Source organism: Neovison vison, chromosome 3 (genome assembly GCF_020171115.1).
Source record: "Neovison vison isolate M4711 chromosome 3, ASM_NN_V1, whole genome shotgun sequence".
Taxonomy (NCBI): Eukaryota; Metazoa; Chordata; class Mammalia; order Carnivora; family Mustelidae; genus Neogale; species Neogale vison.
Window position 1 is genome coordinate 150,397,911 of NC_058093.1, and position 14,196 is coordinate 150,412,106.

The 14,196-nt window shown below is 36.7% G+C and overlaps 1 protein-coding gene across 5 annotated transcripts in view; it reads left to right on the forward strand.

Moving 5' to 3' along the window:
- Positions 1-14,196, forward strand: part of PIAS2 (protein inhibitor of activated STAT 2) — an 87,030-nt gene that overhangs the window by 66,026 nt on the left and 6,808 nt on the right. For 4 of the 5 annotated variants that reach the window (XM_044243046.1, XM_044243049.1, XM_044243047.1 and 1 more), the window contains exons 10-12: positions 533-666; positions 2,314-2,485; positions 9,511-9,650. In XM_044243046.1, coding sequence (XP_044098981.1) covers positions 533-666; positions 2,314-2,485; positions 9,511-9,650 — 446 coding nt within the window. Of the gene's footprint in view, positions 1-532; positions 667-2,313; positions 2,486-9,510; positions 9,651-11,601; positions 14,013-14,196 lie in introns of those variants that run through there. The other variant, XM_044243050.1, reaches the window with a different exon arrangement.

Below are 14,196 nucleotides of genomic sequence, written 5' to 3' on the forward strand. Positions count from 1 at the left end.
TTGGTCTCATTGGTTGTTTTGTTTAGTTTCCAAATATTGGCATTTTCCACATATTTTTCTGAAGATGATTTCAAATTTCACTATGGGCATAGAACATAATTTGTATGCAAAGTTACTTAAATTTTTTCATGTCCCTAATCCTCCTTTTCCCTACCTGATGATCCGTTTTTCTTGAGAATAAGCTTATAGATTATTTTTTGTATAATAACCTTTATATTTCCTTATGTTTGTTTTATATGTTGTGTTAGAAATTCTTCTTACTGGCCAATCCCAGTTAGGAGGCTCCAGGTATCTTTCTATTTAGTCATTGATTTATTAGATGATACTCAGTAAGTCACTTATGTTGCTCATTAAAGATCTAAAACCTAGGAGGAGGGGATGTAGTAGTTGTTGTAAAATGTGAAGTATTGAAACACCAAACAAAAAAAGATAGCATTATTTTCATCTCCAAGGCAGCATATGTATTACTTTGTTAGTTCACCGTTGAACAAAGCCATTGATTACATTTATGCACTTCTTAATTGGTTCATAGGCTTTTTATGGAAATTCTCAATGACTGTTCTGATGTGGATGAGATCAAATTCCAAGAGGATGGCACTTGGTGTCCGATGAGACCGAAGAAAGAAGCTATGAAAGTGTCCAGCCAGCCATGTACAAAAATAGAAAGTATGTGCAGAATGGCTCCATAGAGCAAAGCAATGAGACTCCTACAGTGTTGTTTTTATTGTTAACCTTGGCCGCTAGAACTACATTTGGAGCTCAGTTTTCGAACTTTATCTTTTGATCATCTGTTACATATGTAATTTCCCCCGAATGATTTTTACTCTTTCCTTCAGAAATGTGCTAAAGTTCATATCATCTTCTAATTAGCTTTTTCATAATATATTTTTATATGTAAAGTAAATGAAACAATCATCTGAAGTTATTTTAATATATGGTGTTTGTTATAAAATGAAAAGTTATAAACGACATTTTTATGAACGATATTTCAGGATTCTTTGTAGAGTACCTTTTGAGGGAACTGCCAGTAGAGGTGTGCTTAGAGAGGCCGAATCCATCAGTGGAGGGTGGGGGCAGGTGCTCAGAGGTCAGTTGCTAAAAAAGTGAACAGATTGTTTCCATTTCTTTATGGGAAGGAATTTGACCATTGCCTTTGTTACCTAGGATGTATACTCAGCTCCCTCTACCTAGCCACACTGAGTGGAGAAACTTAGGGCAGTACCGTTAATTGAAACCTGTAGGTGAACTTAAAGTTTTCTTTTTATCTGATATGGTCCACTCACTACATTTATGCTTTGTGCTGATTATGTTTGACATGCTACCAGTGTAATGAATAATGGGTACTCAAGAGTAAGAAGTGAAAGATTCATGTTAATATTAATCGTTCTCCTGGGGCACCTGGCTGGCTCATTCAGTATGAATGAAACTCTTGATCTGAAGGTCCTAAGTTCAAGCCCCACATTGGGTGTGGAACCTAATTTAAAAAAATTCATTCTCCTGTGATTGTTACTGAGCCTACAGGTAGAATTACGGTCAAGGTTTCCCTCATCTTTGAGAATAACAGTGATATAGTTGATTAGTTGCTCCTTTTCCATTATCAGCCAGCATTAGTTTTCTGTTAAAGAGATTACAGGGCATAACGTAATTTCTGTGAACTGGTGTGTTAACATATAGTATATGAGGGCAGAAAGGAGGACCTAAGTGATTAACAGATAGTTGATAAGAAAAGCTTTAAATGTCTGAATAATTTAAGAGAAGTTTGGAGTTTTTTCAGCTTGTGAAGGTTTAAAATCTTATCAGTTTCTGGCTTATGGTGAGGGGCCTGTAATTATCTTGACATGACTACTGTGGCTTTGCTAGAGTGAAAGTATCTGATTCTGACTTAACAGTGCCACACATCTGTGAGAATACACAGCCCGTGAAGCCACTTACTCTTGCCTGTGGCTGAGATTGGACCCCTAACCCTAGGCTGCCTATAAAATGACTGTTTACCTGGGGAGGCAGGCAGTGTGAGCAGTAGGATCTGAGTGCGTCTTCTGGCAGTCCGGGGGACATAAGAGCATGCTGTCCGAAGGAGGCTTCGACGCTCTGGCCATGCATAGAGCTTACTTTTTGTCTCCAGATTAAGCAGTCACTTTATAGACAAACATCTGGAGTTAAGGAGTTTGTCTGTATCCATTGGGCAGAGTATGTGTCTTTACTGGTTGTATATTCTCCTGGACTTGCTGCACAGTTAAGACTTAAGGTTAGAGTTTATTTGTGTCCCACCTTTGATTTTTTTTTTTTTTCTTTTACTTCTCTTCCCCACATCAGGTTCAAGTGTCCTCACTAAGCCTTGTTCAGTGACTGTAGCCAATGAGACAAGCAAGAAGAAAGTGGATGTTATTGACCTAACAATAGAAAGCTCTTCTGATGAAGAGGAAGACCCTCCTGCCAAAAGGAAATGCATCTTTATGTCAGAAACACAAAGCAGCCCAACCAAAGGGTTTGTTAATTTATAGTTCACTATTGTTTATTACACTTGGAACTAACTGTTCTCGGTACAGGTTTGTAAGTGTCTCTGACAGTTGCATAACCATAGAAGGCTATTTTCATTTGCCTTTGTTCAGTTGAAATATTTTCAAGAAAGCATCTTGTTTAAAGGAGAGAAAATTTTGATGAAGAAATTATTAACATCTTTGGGAAGTAAGAGTTGAAGTCTTCTCATGTCTAAGTATTTATTTCCTATTTGATTCTCTTTTGTCATTTTTCTGGAACCTATATTTGGCATCACAGCCAGCATGAGTAAGCCTAGCATAAAAATGGAGTGTGGCATTGGGAATCTGACAAGTGTGGGTTCCAGTTTTGATACCATTGCTTACTAGTACCGGGATCTTGACTAATAGACTTATGTGAGCCTCCTTTTTCTACTTTGTAAAATGGGGTTAAATAATACCTACCTCAGAGGATGATTGTCCGGTTTTAGTAAGAGAGAGAGCTTAGGCTTAGTGTCAGGCATGTGCTAGTCTCTTAGTAAAAATTGGTTGCCTTCCTCTTTCATCCTCTCCAGGGCAAACTGTGGGCAAGTAAATGCATTCTAGCATGTCATGTTTTATGACTCATATGGCAGAAGCTGCTGCTGTCTTATGTAGTAAGTGATAGCTTTAAGTATCTGTCAACTGGTGCTTCTTAGAAATTTTGGAACCTGCAAGATAGTAGCAGAGGATTTTTGTTACCTTCCATGAACATACTATATTTGACTTGGGTGTGCCAGTCTTGTCCTTTGGGCCTCTCGGCGCAGTTATTTTTCTGTAATTTTTTTTTTTTAAAGATTTTATTTATTTATTTGACAGAGAGAAATCACAAGTAGACGGAGAGGCAGGCAGAGAGAGAGGGGGGAAGCAGGCTCCCCGCTGAGCAGAGAGCCTGATGCGGGACTCGATCCCAGGACCCTGAGATCATGACCTGAGCCGAAGGCAGCGGCCTAACCCACTGAGCCACCCAGGCGCCCCTTTCTGTAATTTATATGCCATAAAATTTTCCCATCTTAACTATTAAGTTGCCCAGTTTATTGATTTTAGTGAATTCAGAGAGTTGCCCAGTCATCATCACAATTCAGCTGTAGAATATTTCCAACACGTAGTAAACATCTCTCCTGTTCACTTGCAGTTAATCCCCATTCACACCCCAAATCTAGGCAACTGTTTATCTTCTTACCATCTCTATGATTTGTCTGTTCCAGACATTTTATGTAATTGGAATTATACTCTCAGTGTATTTTGGCCTAAAAGAACTAGAAGTTATAGCTATACAGCTCATTCCATGAAGTCAACTTAATTCCTAATACCCAAATGAGATTTACACATTAACAACCATGCAGAATGAAGCTGCTTCACATTTGAAAGGCCAATGAAAATTCTGAATTCAGTCTTAGAAAATCATTTAATTATATATTAAAATGGTATCCGTTACTACAAAGTGTAGGGTTCATCCAGGAATACTTTATTGTTAGGAAATACGTTGATAAATTGGATTGTGTAATACGGATAACTATGTAGTCATCTTAATGGATTCTGGAAAGGTATTTAGTTCATTAATAGCCATTCCTGAGAGAAACTCTTTGAAATACCAGAATTCACTTAAGGTTTGAAGGGTTTACCACTGAAGTTGATTTATTCTTAGGCTGCATTAATGAAAGAGGCATAGTGTCCAGGATATATACTTACACTAGTTTTATTCTGTTTAAGGCTAGATGATTTTTATTTAATATCACTCTAGTCAGTGTTGATCATGAGCAGATGGGAGCAGGGTGGTAAATAGTGCATCCTGTAGCATGATGGATGGATGGATGGGTCTACGGCTGTTAAGCCAGGACAAGAGAGAAGTGAATATGTGAATATCTTGTAGTTCTTAAAAGGGAATCATTGACTAAGTGGATTAAGTTTATTCTGTGTAATAAAACTTGGGAGATCTAAATACAGTGGAGGGAAGATACATGGAAAGACTTTCAGCTGGAGCTGAACACTAGGAAAGTTAATGTTTGGTGCTAAAATCACATTTTCTTTATTGAGGTAGAATCGATGCCCCCTGTCCCAGTGGGTGTCATGGAGACTCATGCTATGGATATGTTATCTCTGTATTCCCTTCCAACTCTTAATGCTTTTCTGGTTTTGTTCTTGGTCATCCTTTTTGTATTGTCTTGTGGCTCAGCATCTAGAATTTTCATGGTTTTCTTCTGCTGTGTAAGTTTATCGTGGGACTTCTTGGTCAATGATAGTAAGCAAATGAGAAAGAATAGAGAATGAGAAACCAGAAAAACTTGCTTTCAGTTACATTCCAGAGAGCATTTTTTTTTTTTAAGATTTTATTTATCTATTTATTCGTCAGAGAGAGAGAGCAAGAGCGCACAGGCAGGCAGAGTGGCAGGCAGAGGCGGAGAGAGAAGCAGGCTCCCTGCCGAGCAAGGAGCCTGACACCAGACTCGATCCCAGGACTCTGGGATCATGACCCCAGCCAAAGGCAGCGGCTTAACCAACTGAGCCACCCAGGGATCCCAAGAGAGCAGTTATTTTTGAGGAGGTATTGTTTTAGTAAAAATTGTTTTTTGTTTTTTTAAGATTGATTTATTTATTTTAGTGCACGTGAGCTGGGGAAGGGGCCAAGGGGAAGGGAGAGAGAATCCCAAGCAAACTCTTTGCCTGAGCACAGATCCTGACATGGGGCTTGATCCCACAACCCTAAGATTATGACCTGAGCCAAAACCACAAATCAGACGTTCAACCCACTGAGCCACCCAGGCACCCTTAGAAATTGTTTTTAAAAACAATTTCACAGTTGTTTTATAATCAAGAGGTAGAATGCATTCCACTTAGACCTAGGCTTCTGTTAACATTTTGATGGTAATCCTTCTAGCCTCCCTCCTTGAATACATACTCTAGTCCTTAAATGTGGTCATAATAGTAGTTATCAGAAGAGACTGGCACATTAATCTAAGACTTTTAGAAAAACCTCTAATATTTTTCTACATTATAAGTTAATTTTAAATACTATGTCCCCACCCCATCCCCTGAATCACTGAATGATTACTTTGTCACTAATAAGGTATTCTAAAGACAGGCATAGACAAGTATAGAGACACTTGTGTGGATTAAGACTCATTAGAAATTGGTAACAAAATTGGATCTTTTTTATGTTTGTATGATAAAGTGGGAGCACACAGGGAATTTCAGGTTAATGGATAAAAATTCAAGTTACTGAACTGTTAACTCATTTTCAGACATCTAAGCCTGGGCCAATTATGATGAATTCAGTGATCTAGTACATGGTCTAGAATACTAGTATTTGCTCTCCAGCAGTGTTCCAGCAGTTTACCTTTGTGCTGAGATGTTAGGGATAAAGCTACAAAAATTTAAAATATATATGTACATGTGCATAATATATACCTATGCCTGTGTATTTGCCAAACCTGTGAGAAGGCAGTAACAAGTTACAAACTTTACATTTTTTCTGTCACTTTATAGTATCACATTTTTATACTCACAAGCCCATTAGATATAGCCATTTACATTTCTCCTTATTACTCCATATTTATAAATACATCTGTTTTTTTGGATAGACGGTAGAATCATTTACCTTTTTGAACGTAGTCCTTGTGAATATTCTGATTAAAACCAAAATCTGCTACCAATGCATAATTTGATAATGGTCACAAATGACTATCCATTCTGTAAAAATAGAATTTGTGTTAATGGTTGCAAAGTTCAGGCAAAAGAAATTAATCTACACAAAATAGTTTAGTTTTTCAGATGTTTGCTAAGATTTTAGATGTTGATCTAATAATTTGTACCCTCATAGGATTTTGACATTTTTACCTTTTCTGACCATCAACATTTTGTATTGGAGAAACAAAGAGTAGTTACTTATATAAAGTTTCATGTTATGAGAACAGAACCTGTGTGATAATTAGATGTTACTATGGTGATAGACTGTGTCTTTGGACACTGACTTGATGTTACAGGTGTAAGTAATAGAGCCGGGGAGGAAAGTGAGTTTTGTTGGTGTCACCTATAAATCTGATTCACATTCAGAGATCAATTCAGGATAAGAAAAAAGAATCTTCTCAGTGTGAGATATCAAAGGAAGAGAAAGCAGGAGGACGGTAGGCATGTGTGTATGGTAGGTGTATGTGTGTATCTTCAAAAGCTTGTCTCTTACATATAAAAAAATGATTAAGATATTTAAACTATGAGACAGCCAGATTAATCAGAGCCACTTCTGTAACCCCGTCCTCAGCAGGAGCGTACCAGTCTCTCTCCGTCTTAGGCCCTGTCCTCCCACCCCAATTAAAGATACGCATTCCTATGTGGGAGGTAGGATCACGTGTAATTTGAAAATACTTTTGGTGATTACAATGTAGAGGACCACTGTTTTCAAACCTCTCAGATGTGGCTTAATACAGCAAAACTTACTTGATTTCATCCCCAGTTTGTTCTTTCCCCTTCACAGAATCTGCCTTTTCTAGTATTACCTCCTGGTTGTGGTTTTAGGTAACATTGGAGGCCAAGAAGTCTTCTGTTTCTAATCCAGGCAGGTTGTTCTTTGGGTGATGACTTCCATCTTCATCTACCTCTGGCAAATGTGTTTGAAATACCAGACTTCTGTTAATTGTCTCAAGCATGTTATGTTTCCTATGAGTCCATTTTTAAGACTTCTGAACTCCGACCTATGTTATTCATTCACTATTCGGAGAATAACATAGTTGCCAACACAGCTATATATGTACTCTCAAGATGACCTCATTTTCTGCATTTCTAGTGACTTCTGTATTTTAAACAAGGAGTACAGAATAAGAGCTAGACAGGACCCTCATGTCATCATGCCAACGAGTTTTAGAATGACTCCAGTGTCTAAATAAGTTGTGATTATCTTAGCGGTTTGAGATTTAGATTGAAGTCATGAAATAGTTTTGTCAGTTGTTTAAAGTATGAAAAGCGACATGGGACTATGTCATCATTTCTTATCGCTAGTACGCAATGATTAGAGCAGTAACAAGAAGTGTTGCGACCAAATGAAAAGGCATCTAGAGGTCCTAGTGGTCATCTTGGTCTAGTTCTGGGACCATGGTGCTAAGTTTTTGTTGGTTTTACTTTCTTTGTTTTTGTAATGATCCCTTCCAACTCCATAATTCTGTGGCTCTCTTGTTAAGCTTACAGTAGTTCAGTGGCAATGCTTTGGGATGCTATCATTTAATGTCCCTGTGTCCCTGTCTCCGCTCCTTTTTTTTAGTTTAATAAATTTTATTTTTCAAAATGTACGGTTGGTGGGACGTGTTATGCATCTTTACTAGTAGTAGGGGCACTCCAACCTTGGTATTCCTGGCGTAAATCACTTTGAATGCTGCCATGTTTGGAAACAGCTTAATGAGTCCTTTACTAAGGATTTCCTCCCGAAGGGGGCTGCCGTGGCCAGGCAATTGTGAATCTTTGCTTTCTTTCCCAGAGACAGCAGCTGTACTTACTAGTGTCTAGCTGGGAACTTCCTTATAGAGTTTGTCACAGGGGGTCCTTCTCAAACGAGACCAGGTTATTGATCTTAGGTCCCAAACTCTGCCTTTGGACTATCTCTTTTTGGTTTGGCCGCAGATTTGTTCACTGGGTCTTTATCTTTCTTGCCTGACTTTCCTGCATCTGTTTTTTTTTTCTTGTCCTTGGGTGGCATCATGAAGCTCAGGGAACAGCTGCTACCACTGTAGCCTCATTAAGATGGTAGACAGAAAAGATGGCCATCACCACCAGCCATAGGGTCCCTAACATTGCCTAATTTCTTGTGTACTTTCAAGATGTTTTTCTTGTGAGGTTCTAATTGTTGAGCTTGGGCAACTAAGAGAAAATGAAGGTTAAATAGATAGAATGCAGTCATCTCTCTTTATTCCTGACATTAAAAAAATATAATTACACTGCTTCTTGAAATGATAAAGCTGTAATTATATATATATATATATATATACACACATATATATGTACATACATATATATAGTATGTGTATATATGTATATATAAATAAAACTAGTTATAGTGTATTTTTTAAGTGTGTTTAATTTGTACTCTTAGCATGATAAGTTAATTTCAAAGTCTATATATAAACCCTTTTAGGGTAGATGGGTGTCATAGTAATTTTAACATTTTTATTTCCGGATATTTTAAGTCTTTTTTTTTTTTTTTTTAAAGATTTTATTTATTTATTTGACAGAGAGATCATAAGTAGGCAGAGAGTCAGGCAGAGAGAGAAGGGGAAGCAGGCTCCCTGCTGAGCAGAGAGCCTGCTGAGCAGAGAGCCCGATGCAGCTCAATCCCAGGGCATTGAGATATGACCTGAGCCGAAGGCAGTGGCTTAATCACTGAGCCACCCAGGCACCCCCGGATATTTTAAATCTTGAGAAATCATCTTATTCTAATTTCTGACTGCTGCCTATTGTCATCACGCTGGCTGGCTTTAGGATGGACTATCTTTTGCTCAGATGAATTCTCAGATAAGATTGCCACTAATTAACACAGTTCGGGTTAGAATGGACCAGTTTCTGGTTGAGCTATATATATAGTAAGTAGCTTCACTTTTAAGATGCAGTGATTTAAATCAAATCTTAGGAGTCCTCTGTTTTATTTCTAAGTTTCTTTATAGATAAAATTACTAATAGCCACATCTGAGTTACCCGTACATTAATAAGAGCCTGTGTGAAGTGTGTTTCCACTTGTGGGTGACTGTTTCCTGCCCTGCTCCAGCACTGTACGTTACGTTTTCGTGCCGGCTTGCTCTCACATCGCAGCTGCTGCTGAGAGCCCTCGTACATTCAGGTTCAAGTGAAGACTGTTAGGAAAGAGGAGAGTAGAGTGGAGGGACTGTGCAGTGAGCAGCCGCCATGTCGGTGTGTTGAAACTTAGTGCACTTACAGCTGAGAATGCCCAGGGTGCAGCCCTTGTCTCCTGTGAACTAACAGCCAGATTGTTTGTAATTTCCCATGCTATTTAAAACAGGGTTCTCATGTATCAGCCATCTTCTGTAAGGGTGCCCAGTGTGACTTCGGTTGATCCTGCTGCTATTCCGCCTTCATTAACAGACTACTCAGTACCATTCCACCACACGCCAATATCAAGCATGTCATCAGATTTGCCAGGTATGTGAAGAGTTCTTGTACTTTGTTACCAAGTTTTATTTATTTTTACTCTAAATCTGTGGAGCAAATGTAGTGTTAAAATTGAAACAGAAATTCTAAGGAAATTTGGAGGCTTCTTTTAAAGGTAGTATCTGTTTTAATGCATCACATTCAAGTCCTACCATTTTAACTACAGAGCTCTCTGTAGATTCCTGATGATAGGAAATACGGTAGGATAGGGGACAATTTGATGGACTTTACTCTCCCTCCTAAGGAATTTGTACTCAGAGATATTTTCTTTCTCATAGCAGGTTCACAGTTTCAGGAGAGTATTTTCTCACGATCTTCTTGGTAGCTCCTCAGAGCTTCAGAACATACTGCTGTACCATGGGGTTAACATCACCCATAGCTTTTCCCTGTGGGCTTTTTTCCCCTCTATAAAAGTAGGGTCTACCAGCTGTTTCCTTAGAGCACTGCTTAGTATTTCAGGATATTTCTTATGTGTGTATTAACATTTGAAAAGCTCAGTGCTGCTTGAAGTCCCTTAGAACCAAGGCCATATTATAAAATGTGGACCTCCCCTTCCCACCCTGCACCCCTTTTTCTTCCCTCCGTAGCCATTGTTTTTGTAGACACTTTTTTTTGTCAATCAAATTTGAGCCAGCTGAAACCAGTGCCTCTTATATTCATGACTTCCCTTCTCTCTGAGGGGCACTTTTGGTGCAATACAGTTCCCTCCTCATATTCTTAATATTCTTTTCTAGACTTGTGAAGTTAATTTTGACCTACAGCTTATTTTTCTTACCCTCTCAATGAGGTCTTTATTTTAATCACGGTATATATTCTGTTGGGCAACATTTGTGTTGTTGAAACAATTGGTAGTTGTGTTATCTGGCCTAGTGTAATCTTGCCACTTGAAATTCAGATAATTCAGGTAAAATTTAATGAAGATGAATAGACCAATAATAGTATCTATCAGAAATTTTCAAAAAGCCTTCTTAATTATGTTCACTACATATGTACTTGGGGAATTGGTATTTTAAAACATTGTTAAGCCCAGCCGGCACCAATTAAAAAGTACTTGCTGTATACAATACTTGATGCCAAGATACAGGGGAGGTTTCATGGTCCATAAGGCAGACGGAACTCAGAGATACTTAATTCCTAACTGCCGTGTTTTCCTCTAACTTTGTCTAGTTTTAAATGAAGTTGAAGAGTGTCCATGACGTATCGTCTTAGTATGTGTTTTAAATAAGCATTCTGGAAGAATTTGTGTTCCTAAAAACCTTGATACACAAATTAATGCTGAAAAAACTTTTTGTTTACTAAAGTGACCCTGGCCATTTAAGAATAGAACAGCCACAATTTATGAATCATTTGCTCTGTCAGTTTTCAAATTATGTGAGTCTGGGTGAATTTTTAATTTTAGAGAATTTGCATTATTTCAAAATTTGGGCATAAACTGAGATTATTGATAAAATGTGAAGATTTAAGAAGTAGTAAGTTATGTTAACTGTATATTTTGTAAAATACATTTCAAGCTGGTATTAAGGAACTAACACCAAGATAGAGGGCTGATATTTGACCAGTATAAACCAGTATGGGGATCCTGGTTATTGAAGTGTCGAAATGCTTTCTTAACCAGTTGACGAATTGAACAGAAGAATTTCCAGTTTATCATCATCTATGAATTATTATTCATATATTAGCAATTACTACATCTAAATAGTTTAGTTTTTACTTTGATTTTATTGTCAATGTGCTCTTTTGTAGTTAGTAATTATTTTGGTTTTATTTCAGTGCATAATTTTTATGTAATTAGTCCTATTGTGCAGAGTTTTGATATTTATAAATTTCATAATTTATAATAAAATATTAAATAGAACATCAAGAATGGAGCAATGACAAAGTTTTAATACATTTCTTAACATTCCTTTTAAACATCATAAACGTGAATCTTCTGAATCTGCAGGAGAACAAAGAAGAAATGATATTAATAATGAACTGCAGCTTGGAACACCTCCTGATACTGTGCAACAATGAATACAAAATAAAACAAATAATTTGTATTTATGGAATGGAAAACAGCTTGATTATTTCAAGAAAAATATGACTGCCTTATTATTGCTAGTGCCATATTGTCAGGTGCGAATGGTGCTCGAAAGTTGTATCATTAAAATTGGAAAGTGCTGAACATTTACATATTTAATCATGTAGCTATCATGTTTTGTTAAAGTTCATGACTCAAGTAAGGAAAATGTGGTGTTATTAATAAGACATGTAGAGTCAGTTTCACATAAAGAAGCACTTTAAAAAAACTACACTTTTTTCAGTGTTAATAAAATAAAACATTTAGAATGTACCATCAGAATTTTAACACTGCCTGCTTTTTAGTTAAAAATAATTGAGCATTTTCAGCCATGAAATACTTAGGTGGGCATAAAAATATATCAGTATAACATGCTGTAATTGAAATTATGGTGAAATAAGAAAACATTTTACTCAACTACGAAACAAGGCAGTAACATTTTAATCTGTATTCATGAAACTCCATCTATTTCATATAGGAGTTTTAATAGTATACTTAAAATATTTAAGATGCAAGGCTTTGAGAATAGTTTTGAGTTTTTTGTCAGAAGGAGTAACATCTGAAATACTGTATCGAACTTCACTGTTAGTGTTTGAGAAAAGATGGGTTCAGTGAGATATATTTACATTAAAACATTGGATTTTGTGTCGAGAGCATCTGTGTCATGGGACACAGTCGGGAGTTTCAACTGATCGTAGAAACGTTTCAAGTTGTTTTATTATGGCATACTAGAAGTCACCATATTCAGTTATCCTTGGATAAGGTGTCAAAAGATAAAGAGGAAGTAAATGTCTTAAATCGTTTATCAGTATCTATCCACTGCCACACATAAAATGATCATCAAAGAGAATGACAGTACCTCCGAAGAGCTGGTAATTGAAATAATGAAAATCTGAGGAATCTTTGCCCCTTGGAGGGCAGCCTCCAGTGCTGGCACTGCACAGTCTGAAAATCATATCAAGCCTGTGTCTTTTATTTAAATTGCAGTTTTGAAGTGGAAATAGTTACACATTTAGAAAATGAGCATTTTTGAGCTGATTTGGCTTCAGTACACAACATTGCAAAAGATAGATTTTTCTTCAGCTTTATGAAAAAGGTTTAAGTTATTCAAAGGGACTGAGTGATTCAACAAACATTAAAAGTGATTGAACATATAAAATTAATTAGGCTATAAAAAGCAAAGAGAAAAATGCTACACCATTTGAAGCAAAACCAAATTAATAAAATTAAGTCAATTAAAGGGCATGCCAATAAATTATCTTTGTGACTTACTCGGTAATAGAAATGTTGAGTATATAAAATTCAGAAGGTATTGTAAAGGCTAGAAAGATTTTGAAATGCTGTTCAGAAGTGGAGGATTTACTGAATAATATCATTAATGTGAAGAGAAACTCTCAGCTTACTGAGATATGTCATCTACTGATTATCAGTATAATGGGGAAGTCATTGGGAAAAGTTCATTGTGCTCCTCCTTTGTCCATTGTTGGCTCAGGCTCTGTTGTATCATAAAGCTACTGACAGGCCTATGGAGTGAAAAACCGTATCAGCAGTTTTTAAAATGCTTTAGAAACTGAGTGATTTCTTTCAAATAATTGGTGCTATAGCTTGTATCATTTGATAAGCCTTTTTATCATATCCTTACAGATTATAAGGGAATAAATATACTTTAAAAGAGGTATAAATTATTCATACTGGTTATTAAATTTTTTCAATATCATTTCCACAGATATTCTCTATTTTGAGTAACAGTCTAATATCAGACTTGAATTCTGTATGATTCTTATATTTGAGGTGACATTGAATGCCAGCATATAAAAGTTCATAGAATTAAACAGAAATTGGCCTGTCTCACTGACCTATACCTAGTAAATTTTCTTTTTAATGTTTTAAAATTTAGTCAGGTTTAGGGGGGCTGATTTTGAAGTTTATTGCTAGATTTTTTAAAACTGAAATTTTACTATTATTTTTTGTTATAATATTAATACTTCAAAGTTGTATTACTGGGCAAACTTTCCACACTCCTGTTTTTAAAGCATTATTGGAGAATCCCAGATCTTTGGTTTAGAAAACTGCATTAGCTAATAACCCAGTAAACCCTACTAAGATTTGACTTGTTAGTGAGCAGCAGTTAACCAAGTGCTTGCTTTGTGCAGAGCGTTGAACTGTGTACGACTCTTGATGTGGGGACAGGGTGACAGAGAGCGATCCATGAAAGAGACATCTGTTTAAGAAGTGGTATTTTAGATGAACCTCAATGTGGTGTATTTCTAAAAAATAAATGTGAAGTATCCTAAGAGCCTAAGTATGTTTTTTTTTAATGGTCCGAATCCAGATCATTCTCTCATCATTTTTATTGCTTCTCATTTTGTTAAGTGATGAAAGGGAAAAGTTTGCTTTGACTAGTCATACTTTTCTGGAAATATCTAGACTGGTCCCTTTAAGTCTCTGGTCCCTTTAAGTCCCTCCAATTGTTTTGTG